The sequence below is a fragment of the Danio rerio genome, chromosome 23 (assembly GCF_049306965.1).
Source record: "Danio rerio strain Tuebingen ecotype United States chromosome 23, GRCz12tu, whole genome shotgun sequence".
Lineage (NCBI taxonomy): Eukaryota > Metazoa > Chordata > Actinopteri > Cypriniformes > Danionidae > Danio > Danio rerio.
In genome coordinates, this window is record NC_133198.1 from 50,181,318 (window position 1) to 50,200,943 (window position 19,626).

Below are 19,626 nucleotides of genomic sequence, written 5' to 3' on the forward strand. Positions count from 1 at the left end.
CAGCACCCCAGGTTGCCAGATGGTGGAAAACAGTGTAATTGGTTTCAGTCATGAAGGAGGACAGAAGCAGACGCAGAAAACTCCTAAAGATTCAGAGTTATTAAAATACACACATCATTAGCAAACAGTATAAATATTATAGTATAAAAGCATAGCTGAGCAGATTACAGTGTATGACTCGACCTTCTTTACAATCGTATCTCTTTGGCATCAATCTGGCAACCTGGAGTGTGTCAGTCTCAGGATTGGCTCTGATGTTTTACATTTGGACTGTAATACCAAGTTCAACCACTAGTTGGTCCTACCTAAAGCAAATTTTAAGGGTTTGTTCACACAAAAATGGTGATTCAGCCATTAATTACTCGCCCTCATGTCATTCCAAACCCACAAATAAACATAATTCTGAGAGTTCACCCTCAGCTGATGATCGATTATAAAGCTTGTTAGGCATGCTGTTCCAGGAGAGAGCCCTGAGCTCATAAGATCCTCGAGCCTGGGGCTCCCTCCCGTTTGCAAGGCGAGAGGGGAGTTTGAGCGCAGGCAGATGTGGAGAACTCCCCTGCTGTAGTAGCTGATGAACAGACAGTGATCGCTCTTAAGAGATTACTACTGACTAGGAGCATGTCTATGTGCTGATTAGTCAATTAACTTAAGCTGCATGTTTTTAGATGGTGGGAGGAAACCAGGGGGGAAACCTACATGAGCACGGAGAGAATGGGTAAACTCTGCACAGAAACATACTAGAACCAGTGACGTTCTTGCTGTGAGGCCAACAGTGCTAACCACTGGGCCACCGTGCCACACATCTAGAAATGGAGGAGGGGTAGGGGTGAAAGGGGGGATTCTTCAAAACGAAAATGTTTGTTATATGGAGTTCAGGGTGTTTATAGTGGATTAGGAATCATCTGATTGGTGAATGATGAATTGGATAATGCAATCATAAGCACATGATCCTCTCGACATTACTTTACAAATAAACTTCACTTAATGAAATGCGAGAGACCCTCCATAGAGAGCAAGGGACATGATCTAAACAGTCCATGCGTCAGTAGTGGTAAATCAGGGTGCAAATTACAGAGGGATTTGACCACCATAATTAATGCTTGAACCCCCAGACAGGGATGTGGGAAAATATTGGCAGCATTGCAGGCATGCAAATTTGTCCCTGTTTGGCAAACTGCGTCATTTAATATATCAAAAAGAGGTGGTTTGTGAAACTAGTTTGTTGGAATAACCCATTACTGGTTTTTCAACCCCTGAAAACACTGATATAAAGTTTGATTGATAAATGAGATGTAATTGAATTAAAGACCCTCTTGATAGACACTGCTCTAAATCATATTTATAAAGCTACGAGAATACGTTTGTGCACAAAAACTAAAATAACGACTTTATTTTTCATCTCTTTATAAAATTGTGATTGAACCACTGAGGAAGTGATATAAGATGCTTTTCTCCATGTATTCGGTTCATTTCTGGACTTGCTGTCTATAATGCCTAGTTCACACTAAAGGATTTTAAGCCTGATTTGAGCCCGATTTGGAAGTTAACGAGCTCGCCAACAGATCGGGCTGTGATCGGGAAGAAATCTGCGGGTGCTCGGCGCTCGCCGCTCTTTAAGTGTGACCTACTGAACAACGCATCAACGAGGCTCGCTGACGCGTCGCCGACACCTCGCAGACGGAAATCCAACATTCAGCATGCTGAATATTCCAGAGCAGTCGGCCGACTCAACCCCACGTGTGGTCAGATGTAGTGACGAGCTGCAGCCAATGAGAGAGCAGATCAGCATGAGCTGAATGCCTGTGTGTTCAGGAGCTCAGCAGAAACATCTGTGATTGGTCAGAATGGGCATCGGTGCACTAACTATTAGAATTACCATACTGCTCATTCTGACGGTTCTTATATAAAACGCCATATTGTCACAACATATTTACATTCAAAGCTATTATTGAGATATTAAAATTAAGCTTTGAATGTCTGGCATCATATTTAATGACACCATTACCCTAAAAATATCATCTTTTTTTTTGTAATACAGCCTATAAATATGTAGTTAAGATACTAAAACACTTAAAGGTCTTGGCTTTCATTTTCACTTACAAACAGGAGCTATTTCACTGCACAGAATAAGCTGTTTTTAAAGATATCTAAAGTAAATTGATGTTTTTGCCATCAGAAAGTTTTGTTTATGTTAGCACGAAGTTGCCAGGCAAGAAAATGCACACATATTTAAAGTCACAGCGAAAAGTATCAGACATGCATGCAGTCATTTTAACCAATATGGTATCTTAAGGCAGAAATGCTCAGTTCTTTACAGTTTTGTAATAAAAAAAATAAATATATATGTTAGTTTTATTTCAAAGAGTTTTAAAATTACAAAAATTAAAAACTCTCTGTGTATCTATCCACTGAAACCTTGCAGATGAGTGATTAATGCGCTGATGAATCAGCTGATTTGACGATGTTTTTTAAATGCTTTCTCCAAATCTTGAAACGCTGTCAGTGATGTCATCAGCACACAAGCAGCCAATCGTGTTCAGCTTTTTCTGACGACTCCTCCCTCAAAATTTCATTGGCTGTGGTTTGGTAGCTTGAATGAGCTGATGGGGAATGAGTTGTTGTCAGATCATGTAGTGTGTGACCCCCCTCTTGTGGATCATTCACAGAGTGTTGCGTAGTGTGAACACCACAGAGATTAAAAGACACAAAGTCAGGTCATGTAGTGGGAACGGCACAGCGATCTGCTGATGTTTAAAATCCTGTAGTGTGAACTAGGCTTAAAGGGTCAGAGAACTCTTGAAGTTCATCAAACATCTTCATTTGTGTTCTGAAGATGGTCTCAGGGGTTTGGAACAACATGAGGGAGAGTAAACCATTTCAGAGCTTCTTCGTTGTGCAACAGCTTGCCAAAATTATTATTATTGTGCACTGCTGTGTAGTTCAAAAGCCATTGCTTATTACACTGAAAATCAGATCAAAGATGTAAGAATGTTTCCAGGATAACTGCAAAGAAATACACCAAAACATTATAGAAGCAGCTTCTGCATCAACAAACAAACATGTCAGAATCATTTATGAGTGAACTGTCCCTTTAAGAGTCTCTTCGTTCCCTTTAATAACCCTGACTAAAGCGGAGGAGCATGGTGTAGTCTACGGTTAGCTGCTTTGCTTTAATGAGCTTGTTTCCTGCACCTCATTAGCATTATTATTTTACATCTGTGTGTTTGTACTCACTCTCTCTCCTTCCAGTCCTGGCGGTCCCGCAACTCCTGGTGGTCCGATGAAGCCCTGAAACAGAAACACAAACAAGTCACCACTAGATAAAACCTGCATGTTTAGTCCTCCATCTGTCATCAGATCATTCCTGAATATTGCTCAGAGAATTCTGATCTCATACTGGTGGTGTAAACTGTTCTAAGCTCTCTGATGCTGCATTCATTTATAGCGCATGAAGAAAATCAGGGACTCGGAGGAAAACACAAGTCTGTATCTTTAAAACGCCCCAACAAATTGGAACGGAAATTGGTGCGTGTGTTCTCTATCATGACTAGATGGTATGTGAGAAGTTTAGGAACAGCGCCACCAACTGGCCAAGAGATTCTGAATTTTAAATGAGACATGACATCTAAAAAACGTCTATTAAACAACTAAACTACACAGCCTCACTTCTCACACTGTATTATCTATATTGCTGTAACTTACACCTAATGATCCATTCTGCAGAACAGTATTGTCATGTCTGTATCAGGTGTGAAACCTGATCTCTTCCACATGTTGAACAGCAGACACACACATCATTCATGGTGTTTGTGTTTGCTGCGGGCTGGTGGAGCTCTATATGCGCTGTTCTTCTTTCTTGTTAAGTGAGATCACATGTACTATCGGTCAAAGATGAAAGATTCAGCCCTCCTCCTGTCTGTGCACATTCCAGAGCCGCGGCACATGGCCAGATGCTGAAAAAGAGCCTGTGTTTCTGAAACATGAACATCTCGGATCTCGACACACGCTGCAGATGATCAGTGTTATGCACTATACAATTGTATTAGATAATATCTGAGGGGAGATTTGGTTCTGAGTTTACAGTCAATCGGTTCGGATGCATTTGGATGTGGCTTGCTTCTTCTACGGTAGTTTTTCCTGTCCTTAAAGGCGTAGTTCACACACAATCTTTAATTTATTCCCCTGAAGTGTTTCCAAATCTTCTTCTTCCTTCTTTTGAGCACAAAGATGAGATTCTGACGAAACCTGTAAACACTGTCTTGAGCTGTAGGAAAAACTAATACTATTGAATAGTGAATAGTTACAGCTTTCTTCACAATATAATCTTTGTGTTCAACTATTGGTGTGTAAATGTAAAAGTTAACGGTGTGTAAATGATAAGATTTCTTTTGGCTGAATTATTGAAATTGGTCAACAGCCAAAAATCAAAAATCATTATAAAAATGTATTATAAATACTGAAAAATCAAAACTTCAAGATATTTTAAACTGATTTTCAGCAGCAACTATTGGAGAAAGCCTGACAAAAATATCAGATATTAAAAATACATTTCATTTGATTGATTGATTGATTGATTGATTGATTGATTGATTGATTGATTGATTGATTGATTGGTTGGTTGATTTAGTGTGTTGCTGCTACTAACAGGAACTATTCAGGACTTAGGGAACTGCCTAGATTGAAGATGATAATCTATATTTTTTGCACAAAAAAATTAAATAAATAAATAAATAATGTCAAACATGTACTGTATTTATAAACAAGCTAAAAAATCCCGAACTTTGACTTTGTTTGAAACTCATTTTCAGCTTAAACTTTTGAATACAACCGGATTTATCTTTATAATGTTCATTCATTCATTCATTTTCTTGTCGGCTTAGTCCCTTTATTAATCCAGGGTCGCCACAGTGGAATGAACCGCCAACTTATCCAGCAAGTTTTTACGCAGTGGATGCCCTTTCAGCTGCAACCCATCTCTGGGAAACATCCACACACACATTTACACACTACGGACAATTTAGCCTACTCAATTCACCTGTACGGCATGTGTTTGGACTGTGGGGGAAACTGGATTATAGAGTTGTTGCTAATAAATACACAGATTTCTGCCCCTAAATGTTGAAATTAACAGCAGCCAATATTTTGAATTAAGTGCTGAGTCAAAGAGTCAGCGCAGTTTACAAATCTCTGTTTCTACTGATATTGATATACCTATTAATATACTCAGAGTTTGAGAGGAAAACATTAGCCTATTATTAGATGAACTGCTACACGTACGTTGACACCTTTAGGTCCCGGGTTTCCCTCTGGTCCAACCAAACCCTGTGAGACAGGAGACATCAGTACATCAACAGTAACATCCAGGCAGCTGACATGCAATGTAGAGATACTGAATCCAGTGTATATGTGTAATGATGCTTTCAGACGAGTACAATTATTTTGGTGGCCAAAAGAGCATCAATGTGTGAGTGTCAAACAGACCTCAAGACTAAATCGGTTAGCATTTGTACATGTATTTTGCTATGCTGTATGCATTATTGTGGATGTTGGTCACTGCACCTGCCTGCCAGGGTAACCCGCCGCCCCAGACACGCCTGGCAACCCTGGCAAACCCTGAGGAGAGAGAAAGAGAAGCGTGAATGAGGGATGATGGCGTCTGCCAGCAGATGAATAGAGCTGCTATTGTTCATCTTTCTGTGAGCGTCTGCGGCTGACCCTGGCCCATGTCCATCTCTGCAGATAAAGACGGAGCTTTGTGACTCAATCAAACTCTCCGTGTATTGAGTTCCAAACCTTCCGGACGCGCTTATTGAGGAGGCACAAAGGTACAACTCACAGATCTGTTTAATGCCATGTCAAACACACACAGAGCGCCACGCACAGAGAGAGACAGAGTTAAACCAAAGTCCATCAAAGGAAAGTCAATTCACTCGGTGGCCATCTTCCCTGCTGAAAAATCCAGCTTAAACCAACCTAGGCTGGTTGGCTGGTTTTAGCTGGTCGACCTGCCTGGTTTTAGAGGGGTTTTGCCCACTTGCAGGCTGGTTTCCAGCCATTTCCAGCCTGGTCTTAGCTGGTCAGGGTGGAAAGTGACCAGCTAAACCATCTAAAACCAGCTGGACCATTCTGGTTTAAGCTGGACATAGCTGGTTTTGGCTGGGCTCCCTGCCTGTCCAGCTATAACCAAGCTGGAAATGGCTGGAAACCAGCCTGCAAGTGGGCAAAACCCCTCTAAAACCAGGCAGGTGGACCAGCTAAAACCAGCCAACCGTCCTAGGCTGGTTTAAGCTGGATTTTTCAGCAGGGTTGAAAGTTTCTCAGGCATTCAGATGAATGGGGACATATCAAACTCAAAAACTGCTTGCCAAGCGTATGATTAACTTGCATATATGGAATCTAACAATGTCTGTCTTTTAAATAAAGTTTCTAAACGTTCAAATTAAAAGCTAAAAATACCCAAGATAATGCACACTTGATGAGATGGTCATGACACTGACCGCATTTACAGCTGTTTCTAGTAATCTGCCAATCTAACTACTGTATGTATTCACCCTAAGAATCAACTTATGTGTTGATCATAATATCCAGCTTGGTCTTGATCGTAAATGTCTTAAACCGTTTTGGTTACAAGTGTGTGGATGCTTCTGTCATGTGATTTGAATGAGGTCATGAGGTCAGACTGCACCTTGTGTTTGTTTCATATGGATCACAAAACCAACCTAAAACGTTTGCTTCAAGTGCAGTCGGTTCATTTAGGAGAAGAGATGTCAGCTTTAGGTAGATATGTTTATAGTGTAGTGTGAAAAGGGACAAAAGGTGGGCTGTGTCATATCTGCCTTTATCGAGCTTTACATTTTGTCCTAAAATCAAGCAATGCGGCACTGCAACAGGCTATCTTTTCTGTGTTAAAAGGAGTTTCTGTATTTTAGAAAGCATTTTTATTTCTGCCATGTCCCAACAGAATAAGCATGACATAAAGTACAAGGACAAAGATCACCTCAGGTGCTGATTATGTGCTGTACTCAGTGTTCAATGCTCCCACTGTCAGAGTAAACACATTTTATCCAGCCCATTCACTGAATGCTATGTTTGGACATTTTACAACATTTTTAATACTGAAAGCAGCAGCAGATCTTATATCCTAAATGAAATAAACAACTGACAGACGGTGTAAAAATGAAAGTCAAAACTGAGACTCAAACCAACAACATCACTCACTCAGTAGCCTATTACTGATGTTCAACAGCTTTAGGACGCACTCACACTAGGCTATCCGAACCATGCCCGGGCATGTTTACTGGTTTGTTTGACAAGTGTGAGTGCTCCAAATAGGGCTTAGTTGCGGGTCGGTAGGCTGGCCCCGGCCCGGTTGGAAGTGGTGTGCCATAGCGTAGTTCGGTTGGGCTTTGCCACGATATGCTTGTAGAGTTTGGTGTAAAGCTGTGTTCACACCAGACGTGGAACGGGCGGATAAATCGTAATATTTGCACGTAAATACATGTGTGAACAAATTCACAAATTCACAGAGCAATAGACACAGATTTGAATGATGGGCAGGGATTCTGTCTGCCCGGTGACTCTAGCTTCATTGCTAAATGGCTAACATGGATTTTATTAATAACAGTGTTTATGTGCTTTAGGAAGGCTGAAAAACAGCGTGGATTTGTTTGGAGCCGTGTCTGAGTCCACTAGATCTTTCATAGGTGCAGCAGCTCTGTGAGCTCATCAACTCCTCCAGAAACTGAACCTGGATGATGGAGGCTTTCAGCGGTGCTTCAGACTGAGCCCAGCCCAGTTTGATCAACTGTTGTCCGGTGTCTGTAGGAGGATTTCCCCCCGGGACAACAACAACAGGCGCTACATAAGCATGCCCCCTACAAGAGAAAGCTCCTGATTGATTAATGCTGCACGAATGTCCACTGAAGCTCAGACTTTCGAACTCGATCGAGTTAAACATGGCAATCGCGCAAATCGCACAACTTGCGTAACTCGCGTGTATTGCACCACAGGATGTGTGTTCGTGTTTTTGCATTGACTGAACATGTAAATCACTCACGCTTGATGGTTCTTCCGCGTCTGGTGTAAACAGCATAAAGTGCACCTGAGCCCAAAACTGAAGACGAGACGTGACTTTAAGGGGCTGTTTGATATGAATAGATAAATCATTCTTCCTGAACACGAGCTGTCAGAGTTTATTAAAGACGCAAACCCCTCACTCCACCACAGCTGCACCTTCAGCACACCTCCTCATACCTGCAGCAGCAGGACTTGATGAATGTTTATGAGCGCCAGCAGTGGCGGATCTGTGTGTCAAACGACTTCAAATAATATAAAACAACAGAAATAAAGCGATGTCCACTGTGCTGAGCGAGAGCACTTCTCTTCTGTTAAACTGAACAGTCCATCATCGATGACGGAAGCGTGCTCCAGCTCGAGAGGTAAAACTGCAATATGAGTGCAGGACGAGGGGGAGAGGGGAGGAGGGACAACAGCACTTTGGCACGGTTCAAGACAACTGCATCTAATGAGAGTACACCCTGAATGTGTGTTCATCAGATTGAAAGCCTTTAACATTAGATTGGGAGTGCAGTGGCTGCTTTATATGTTTCTGTCATGTTGCATTTGATGCAGGCAGACACGACGCTTGTTGCATCTTGTGTTGTAAGGTCACGGTTTTCCCCACAAAACACAGACACACATATGCTGACTCATGTATTTGCATATTTTGACCATAAATGCATTTGTACTTTACGTACATGTGTGATATGATCATTACTATAAAGAAGAAGTCTAAATTATTCTTATTTTTTACTTTTATTTGCTGCATTTCTATGGTTTTGGGGTTTAAATAATTATTATTTGAAACTTTCCATTGTATCCACATATCAATATTTGGGAATCGGTCTGGACTCTCACCTCACTGATTGTAACCATGTTCAAAATGTTTATAAAAAGCTGAAACAAAAGCTGTTTGTTTATGGAAAATTAGGACAAATTTGTCTTTTTCTGTTTCAGAAACTGATCTGCATGCCATAATCTTGTCTACCTTGTCTTTCTGTCTGCCTATTTGGTCTCTCACAACAAACGATATCTTGGAGCCGATAGCTAGACTGTACAATAGGGCCTATAAGATACACAACAGACTTTCTGGATAGACACATCACTGTTTTGCTTTATCACTTTCTAAAGCTTTAACATTTCAAAACTACATTATGAACACAGGTATTAAACTGTACTATCAAGTTTTAAATAGCTCTACCTCAGCAGCCCTTTGTGCATTGGTACCAAAACTCAACACAAGGAGTGATCGTTCCACCAGATCTGCAACAAATGGATGTTTGCCAGTACCGCTTTTAAAAACTGTTATGGACAGAGATCTTTCTTTTATGTTTTCACAAGAGTCTGGAACGAGATCCCACACCATCTCAAAACAATACCAACACTGAGACTTTTTAAGAAATCCCATGCTCGTCATCTGATGGTCAACTATCGCTGTAGCCACTGAGATAGTAGCCTGCTTTTCTTGATCTTATATGTTTGGTGATTGTTTGTACTGTGTTGATGGATGAGACGTCTGTCTGTTTTTATGTTATGCAGAGCAGGAACCTGCTGAAAAACAGCATTCATGCTGAGTCAGGCCCGATTATCTTTTAATCTTTTCCTGTTTAAAAATTATAAATAAACAAATAAATAAATTAAACTTTTATCACTAAAATTGTTGCTCAAAAGTAAATTGTGCAAACACTAAACTTTACTCACTGCTAAACATGATAACTCTGATAATGTTCAGCGCTCCACATGGAGACCTCTGAAGTTGAGATCAGCTGTATTGGTCTACTGTGCTTATGCATGCTATAGTTTGCTAGAGCTGTTGTTGTGCACTGCTATAGTTCCTAAACTTGTTATACTGAAACTTAATACAGATGCAAACACTATTTATCCAAGATAACTGCAAAGAAATGCACTGTAATCCTTATAGAAGCATCTTCTGCATCAGTAAGCAGCACTTATATGTTCCTTCATGTAGCTGAAACAGCACACAACACCGTCTGACTCGTGTAGCTGGAAGTGTCCTAACCCTGTTGTAGATCTACAAGTAGGACAGCTCACGCTTCATCTGAACACTAAACGATTGAAGCAGCAGCTGAAAATAGGAATTCGAGATGACATTTGGTGTGTTTCATCAACTCACCTGTTCTCCGGGCAGACCTGCGGGTCCTGGATAGCCTTTGGGACCCTACAATGGAGGAAAACAGAAGCGGATTATGATCGAATGTTACAGAAAACACCAGCAGGAACACAAAGCTCAATACTCCCACATCTCCCCGCAGAGGTGTGTGGACTCGCTATCCTATCCACATCTCTGGGGATTATGTTGCCTAAAGTTCCAGTAGCCTCAGATAAGACTAATAGCCCTGAAGAATTTCCCCAGAACTGTCAAAACCCTTTAAAGCTTCCCCGATCTGACAGCTCCAGCTCCAGCCGTGGAGAAAGACAAGTCCCGACAGTGGAGCGGGAGGAGGTCAGAACTACTCACACACACACACACACACACACACACTACAGAGTCACGTCTGCAGATTAATCTCCACATCGAACGCTTGAATGTTCAGGGGTGATGGTGAGGTCTGTCTGCCAGCAGGTGGCGCTGTGTGTCGAGCGCAGGGCTTTTTAAGTGTGGTGCAATCCTGTGGAAAATCCTCCAGGCCAGCGAGAGGACAGCGATGCGTCAGAGGTCAGAGGTCAGCCTGATTTACGGCCAGCACTATCTCTGCTCTCGCTCTGTAAATGTTTGAGTTCTCCAGATACACGAATGAGCAATAAAAACAGCATTTAGACGAACCGCTGGAGTTCAGCAAGCTCAGTATCAAAGAGTCCGGCGTTCAGTAGGAGAAAGAGCTGGATAATCTCACATATAACTCATGACACAGCTGGATCAGTGGACTTTCAGCAGCACGAGCTCAAAACAACATCAAACTGGCATCTTGACGAACATCAGCGGCAGAAATGCACATGGGTTTGATGTCACAAGCTTGACGTCCATTTGACATCCACACACTGACGCTCTTATGACCACCAAAACACACGTTTACACTGGACTTTGTAGACCTATGATGCATGTAAACTAGCTTAATGTTAGAATGACATCAAACTGATATCCAACGCTGGCATCACAAACACGGCAATGTAACCTGTAATTATCTGTGATGTTGGACGTGTTTTTGACACCAGTGTTAGATGTCAATATGATGTTGTTTCAGCATCGAGTTCATCAATTCACATCAAACCCTCTTGCATTTTGTACAAGTTTTTTTAAACATGTTTTTTAATGTTGTTTTGACCTTAAAGCTGCCCGCTGGGCTGTTATACATCCAAACTAAATCAAATGAAACCGCAATGAATGCAACTGGAAATGTGCCAGAATATACACTATTTTATAAACAAAAGAGCCAACTGGTTATAATAAACCTCTCAGAAACCTTGATGATGTTAAAAATATTCATTCATTCATTTTCTTTTCGGCTTAGTCCCCTTATTATTAGGGGTTGCCATAGTGGAATGAACCACCAACTATTCCAGCATATGTTTTACACAGAGAATGCTCTTCCAGCTGCAACCCAGTACTGGGAAACACCCATACAAACTCATTTATTGAAATATATTATATTATATTTGACATCCACACACTGATGCCCTTTTGACCACCAAAATACACATTTACACAGGATTTTTGTAGCACTACAGTGCATGTAAACTACCTTAATTAAGATGTCAAATTGATGTATTTTCAACATTATGCCATCAAATATTGACCTCTAACGTAAGCGTCAAAAACACTTCTGTAATGTAATCTGCATTCGATGTTTAGACATGCCAATGTGAGATGTCAATTTGATGATGCTTTGAAATCAAGTTCATCAGTTGACTCAAATCTACTGGCATTTTGGACATGTTTTGGGCGTATTTTTGACGTTGTTTTGTCCTCAAGCTGCCCGCTGAGCTGTTATACATCCATATTAAATCAAACGGCAGACTACATTAATATAAATGCAACTTAAAATGTGCAAGAATTCGTCTCATTTTATAAACAAAATGGTCAATTGGTTGTAATAAACCTCTCAGTGAGGAACCTTGATGACAAAAAAACATTATGTCATACATGCAAATGGGTTTGTTGTCAAAACCTTGACGTCCATTTGACATCCACACACTGATGCCCTTTTGATGACCAAAACACTTACACTGGATTTTGGAGCCCTACAATGCATGTAAACTAGCTTAATGTTAAAAATACATCAAATTATGCCATCAAAAATTGACCTTTAATTTAAGGGTCATAAACCCGTCAATGTAATCTGCGATCGATGTTTTGATGCCAATGTCAGAGGTCAATTTGATGTTGTTTTGGCATCAAGTTCATCAGTTGACTCAAATCTATTTTGCGTTTTTGACATGTTTTTGACGTGCTGAGCTGCCCGCTGGGTTATAATGCATCCATATTAAATTAAAGGAGACTGCAATTAGTGCAACTCGAAATGTGGCAGAATGTATCCCGTTTTAAAAACAAAGAGCCAACTGGTTGTAATAAACCTCTCAGGAACCTTGATGACAAAAGATATTATAAAAAATATTCATTCATTCATTTTCCTTTAGCTTTGTCCCTTATTCATCAGGGGTCGCAACAGCAGAATGAACCGCCAACTATTCCAGCATATGTTTTACACAGTAGATGCTCTTCCAGCTGCAACCCAGTACTGGGAAACACCCATTACCACTTATTTATTAAAATATATAAGAAATTATATTTGACATACACACTGATGCCCTTTACACCAAAATATACATTTACACTGGATTTTGTAGCACTACAACTCATGTAAACTACCTTGATGTTCAAAATTCATCAATTTGACATCTAACATTGGCGTCAAAAACACGTCAATGTACTCTGCACTTATCTGTGATGTTTGGCCATGTTTATGCATCCTTATTAATTCATATGGGAGACTAAATTAATATGACAACACAATTGACAACCTTGACTACCTTGATGTCAAAACATCATATTGACATCTAATATTGTTATGTCTATCTGACGTCATTTTAACATCAGGATAGTTTACGAGCATTGTACAGTACAAAACAACCAGAGTAAACTTCTAATTAGTAATTGAAGCTTTGAGATGAATAAAACATGTCGAGCATTATAACACTTTTTTGTGTCATTACTTCGGTCGTCAAATCAGCATCAATGTGTGGATGTCAAATAGATGTCAAGCGTTTTTTTGACATCAAAACAAGTGCTGTGCTGGTGCTAAGCTGACTTCTGGGACTGCTTTAGCTTATGGTGGAAACTGGACAAATGTGATTTCTGGCTCTGACAACAGTACTGTAATCCACATGACAAAACAGAGACGTCTGTCCAGACTTTCTGTTAGATGAATCCATTGATGATCCACTAACACGACAGTACACATACACACCTTTATCCCTTCCCCGATAATGACCCTTGACCTTTCAAACTCAGCTAAACACCGGCACCCAGAATAAGAGGTAAGTGTGTCCAGGAGAGCTCTGTTTCCAAAGAAAACACGTCTAGTAGAGCGTTCACTGTCAGAGAGCTGTCTGTTCTCATGGGATTACAAATGAAAATCCAAACACACTGAGCTACTGTCAGGCCTATAATGAGCTCAGAGCAACCATTATTCAGCCAGGACTCAATGGGGTTTACAAGGACTTCATCATCTTTTAGAGCTACTCGATATAGTCTCATGACATCTACTCAATCTCTCACTCATCGCACACACACATGAATATCTGCAGACCAACATTACTGACGCAAAGACCCTCACACACACACATTACCATCTGCAGACCAACATTAATGACGAAAAGACCCTCACACACACATTTACATCTGCAGACCAACATTAATGACACAAAGACCCTCACACACACATTTACATCTGCATACCAACATTAATGACACAAAGACCCTCACACACACATTTATGTCTGCAGACCAACATTACTGACACAAAGACCCTCACACACACACATTAACATCTGCACACCAACATTAATGACGAAAAGACCCTCAAACACACATTTACATCTGCAGACCAGCATTAATGACACAAAGACCCTCACACACACATTTACATCTGCAGACCAACATTGCTGATGCAAAGACCCTCACACACACACATTAATATCTGCACACCAACATTAATGACACAAAGACCCTCACACACACATTTATATCTGCAGACCAACATTACTGACACAAAGACCCTCACACACACATTTATATGTGCACACCAACTTTAATGACCAAAGATCCTCACACACACATTTATATCTGCAGACCAGCATTAATGACACAAAGACCCTCACACACACATTTATATCTACAAACCAACATTAATGACACAAAGACCCTCACACACACATTTATATCTGCAGACCAGCATTAATGACACAAAGACCCTCACACACACATTTATATCTACAAACCAACATTAATGACACAAAGACCCTCACACACACATTTATATCTGCAGACCAGCATTAATGACACAAAGACCCTCACACACACATTTATATCTGCAGACCAACATTACTGACACAAAGACCCTCACACACACATTTATGACTGTCAGATCTTCTGATCAGCAGAAACTACAGCAGTGATGAAGACTGTATTCATTACAGCTGTTTATACACATTTAATCTGTCAGATGAAGTTTATCCTACTCAGTTGTGCACATCTTTACATTTCCATTAAGTATTTTTAAGCAAAATGCACACACACACACACACACACACACACACACACACACACACACACACACACACACACACACACACACACACACACACACATATATATATATGTGGATGCAAACACATCTCCAGCCTGTAAATATCACAAAAACACATGCTCTAGTTCAGGAGTCACTTAAACTGAAAGTTGCGCTTCTGTAGATGCACCGCAGGACCGAGGCTGTCATCAGAAGCATGCCTTTCCTCTAAAAGATGACCTTTGACCCCTGCGGGTTCTCAGGTTCTAGTGGGGCTCCCGAGTGACGCTGAGTCCCGAGCAAAACTACATCTCGGGAAGTGTGAACAGACCTCCGCCCGCCCCGAACACACCACACAGGCCCTTTATTCTGCTCTGAAACCCAATCCAGAGGGGCCTTTCTGCCGCGGTGGCGGTAACCGATACACTACCAACACTGTGGAGAATGAAACACTGCATCCACCGCCCAAAACAGACCATAATTCAGCTAAAACCAGCTTTAAGACAGAACAGGAGGAGTGTACTTACCTTCAGACCTGGATCACCCTTAGGACCTGGGGGACCCGGCCGACCTCGATCACCCTGGAATAATAAAACATTGATGTGATGATAAATCCTGCATAAATCAGTCATATAGGCCACACTGCAGCATTTCAACACTTCTCATTTTTTTATTCTTTTTTTTTTCAGCTCAGTCCCTTTATTGATTAGGGGTCACCACATGTTTTACACAGCAGATGGCCTTCCAGCTGCAACCAATCACTGGGAAACACCCATACACTACCATTCACACACATAGACTACGGACAATTTGGCCTATCCAATTCCCCTGTACAGCATGTATTTGGACTTTGGGGGAAACCAGGGGATCCGGAGGAAACCCATGCCAACACGAGGAGAACATGCAAACTCCACACAGAAACACGACTCAAAACTTTACTTTAACGTAATTATTATTATTATTATTATTATTATTATTGTTATTATTATTATTATTATTATCATTTTATTATTATTATTATTATTATTATTATTATTTCATTATTATTATCAATATTATTATTATTATTATTATTATCATAATTTTATTATTATTATTATTATTATTATTAGCATCATATTATTATTATTATTAATATTATTATTATCATTTTAATATTAATTATTATTATTATTATTATTATTATATTATTATTATTATTATATTATTATTATTATTATTATTATCATTACTATTTTTATTATTATCATTTTTATTATTATTATTATTATTATTATTTTACTATTATTATCATCATTATTATTATTATTATTATATTATTATTATTAATAGTAGTATTAATATTATTATTTTTATTTTATTATGATGATTACTATTATTATTATATTATATTATTATAATAATTATATTATTACTATTATTATTATTATTATTATTATTATTAATATTATGATTATTTTATACTTGATTTCAGACTCTTAGTTTATATCCAAAAACAAAACAAATAACAAAATATTTAAAACACAAAACATACAATACCATACAATCATAAATACACCGACTAACATTGCTTTACCTTTTTTATAATATAATTGTTTATTCCTTCACTTCTCTACTTGATTAAAAAGAGCAGGAACTGAATCTATAATTACTAAATTAGCACCATAAATGTTGCAAGCGCTTATCAAAACAACATCAAAAACATGTCAACAATGCTAATCAATTTTTGTTAATTTAATAATAAATAAATAATAGTAAATATCACAAAATATTAATAATAAATAGTAATTCAAGAGTTCACACTCAGCTGATGATTGATTATAAGAGAGAGCCCTGAGCTCATGAGATCCTTAAGCCTGGGGCTCCCTCCTGTTGCAAGGCGGGAGGGGAGTCTGAGCTCAGGAAGATCTCGAGAACTCCCCTGCTGTAGTAACCAATGAACAGCAAGTGATTGCTCTTGGAGATAACTACATACTAGAAGCATGTCTATGGTGCCAATTTGTATTGGTCAATTAACTTAATTTGCATGGGAGGAAACCGAGGAACCCGGGGGAAACCCACGTGAGCACGGGGAGAAAGTGCAAACTCCACACAGAAATGTCTGCTGGTTTGGTAAAGCCTGGAACCAGAGACATTCTTGCTGTGAGGCAACAGTGCTAACCGCTGGGCCACCATGTCACTCATCTAGGAAGAAGGAGGAGTAAGGGTGGAAGGGGGGACTCTTCAAAACGAAGATAGCAGTGGAATGAACCCCAGGCTATTTATAGTAGTTTAGGAGTCGTCTGATTGGAGCGTAGTGAATTGGATAATGCAGATCCAGCTGCTATAGCAATCATAAGCATGTGATCCTCTCGACATTAGTTTATACATAAACTTCACGTTATTCAATTGTGTCAGTTTAATAGCTAGCTGTTAAAATGACATGACATTGACATCTAATATGAAATAATAAATAAATCAGGTCAGAAATTGATTATATGACAGTCCCGTAACTGATTCGTGATGTTTTTGAAGCCAGTGTTAGACGTCAATATGACAGAACTTTAACATTCAGGTATTTTGATGTGTTGTAGAGACGCACAATCCTGTGTAGTTGAAGCTTTCAGATGAATAAAACGCTTCAGTAATACTTTATTTAAAGTCACGATTCATGCTGTTAACAAACCATTAACAAGACTTTAACTCAATCATCTGCTGATCAGACGCTTATTACAGTTCAGGTATTGTCTGGGATTAATCATGCAGAGTAAAGTCACACTTCCCAACTCAGTGAACAGTGAATATTGCAGTAACCGGCAGGTGAAGAGTCAGCAGATAATAGCAGGAGTGACTCAAACTACAGTGTAACCAGCTGTTCTTATATCATAATACTGTTGTGTCGTTCTTTTGATTGTCTAGTAGACATTAATGTGTGGATGTTAAATAGACGTCAGGAATTTAACATCAAATCAGTTTGCATTATTGATGTGTTTTATGATGTCATTTTGAAATCAACGTGCATCCTGGGAAATCATGCCCAGATTTTTTTAATATTAATGGTTTTGGATCTCGCTGACACGCCAACACTGTGAAACATTCGTAAATTAGCATTTTTGCCTATTTTGTGATTAATGTTTTTCTTTTTCCCTGTTTATTTCTGCATGTGAACTGAATTGTGGGATCTTGATCCTTCCTCCAACAACTTTTAATCAAGAAACGTGTGCAAAAGTGACTTTTCAGCTCATGTGTAATAGGGATTATTGGTGTCAGTGTTGTATATTAAGCTACAGAAACGTAGTAATAAACTGCAGCACATTTACTGCTATTTTACACACTTATTTCACTAGATATCCTCTATTATTATTTCAAACCACTAAAATGTCAGTAAAAGTCTCTTTGGTAAAGTGTAGAGTTGAATTTTCATCATCAGAAGTGGACAGAGCAGAGATCAACATCCCATAATGCAGTTCACCACCGCTGATAAACACTAAACCCAAAATCCCAAAACTGTTCATTAACAGGTGTTCTTCAGTGTACATCTGTCTTTATTGTTTAGTACCTTTGAAATTCTGCAGATCTTTAATGGAAGAACATGAAAGTGCATGAATAAATGATATTATGCCTTAAAATGACAGATGACTGATGTACACACACTGGCCACTTTATTAGGTACACCTCACTAGACCCCTTTTGCCTTCAGAACTGCTTTAATCCTTCATGGAGCAGATTCATCAAGCTACTGGAAATATTCCTCAGAGATTTTGCTCCATATTGTCATGATAGCATCACACAGTTGCTGCAGATTTGTCGGCTGCACATCCATGATGCCAATCTCCCGTTCCACCACATCCCAAAGCTGCTCTATTGGATTGAGCTCTGGTGACTGTGGAGGCCATTTGAGTACAGTGAACTCATCGTCATGTTCAAGACACCAGTCTGAGATGATTGAGCTTTATGACATGCTGCGTTATCCTGCTGGAAGTAGCCATCAGAAGATGGAGACACTGTGCTCATAAAGGGATGGACATGGTCAGCAGCAATACTCAGGTAGGCTGTGGCGTTGATGCTCAATTGGTACTAATGGACCCAAAGAAAATCTCCCCCACACCATTACACCACCACCACCAGCCTGAACCGCTGATACAAGGCAGGATGATCCATGCTTTCATGTTGTTGAGGCCAAATTGTGAGCCGAGCATCCGAATGTGTCAGCAGAAATGGAGACTCATCAGAGCAGCAACGTTTCTCCAATCTTCTATTGTCCAGTTTTGGTGAGTCTGTGTGAATTGTAGCCTCAGTTTCCTGTTATTAGCTGACAGGAGCGGCACCCGGTGTGCTCTTCTGCTGCTGTAGCCCATCCGCCTCAAGGTTGGACGTGTTGTGTGTTCAGAGATGCTCTTCTGCAGAGCTCGGTTGTAGCGAGTGCTTATTTGAGTTACTGTTGCCTTTCTATCAGCTGGAACCAGTCTGGCCATTCTCCTCTGACCTCTGGCCTCATCAACAAGGCATTTGCGCACACAGAACTGCCGCTCACTGGATATTTCCTCTTTGTCGGAGCATTCTCTGTAAACCCTAGAGATGGCTGTGCGTGAAAATCCCAGTAGATCAGCAGTTTCTGAAATACTCAGAGCAGCCCGTCTGGCAGCAACAACCATGCCACGATCAGAGTCTCTTAAATCCCCTTTCTTCTCCATTCTGATGCTCGCTCTGAACTGCAGCAGATTCTCTTGACCATGTCTACATGCTGAAATGCAGTGAGCTGCTGCCATGTGATTGGCTGATTAGACATGTGCGTTAACTAGCAAGTGTACCTAATAAAGTGGCCGGTGAGTGTGTATGT

The 19,626-nt window shown here is 39.9% G+C and overlaps 1 protein-coding gene across 4 annotated transcripts in view; it reads right to left on the reverse strand.

The window, feature by feature from the left end:
- The window catches only part of col24a1 (collagen type XXIV alpha 1 chain), a 143,946-nt gene that overhangs the window by 66,510 nt on the left and 57,810 nt on the right, over positions 1–19,626 (reverse strand). For 3 of the 4 annotated variants that reach the window (XR_012398847.1, XR_012398848.1, XM_073939502.1), the window contains exons 7-11: positions 15,335–15,388; positions 10,196–10,240; positions 5,563–5,616; positions 5,281–5,325; positions 3,238–3,291 (exon numbers count right to left, since the gene is read on the reverse strand). Coding sequence is in view for 1 of the 4 variants with exons in the window: in XM_073939502.1 (XP_073795603.1) it covers positions 3,238–3,291; positions 5,281–5,325; positions 5,563–5,616; positions 10,196–10,240; positions 15,335–15,388 (252 nt within the window). In the remaining 3 variants the exon portion in view is untranslated. The remainder of the gene's footprint in view (positions 1–3,237; positions 3,292–5,280; positions 5,326–5,562; positions 5,617–10,195; positions 10,241–15,334; positions 15,389–19,626) is intronic. The other variant, XM_073939503.1, reaches the window with a different exon arrangement.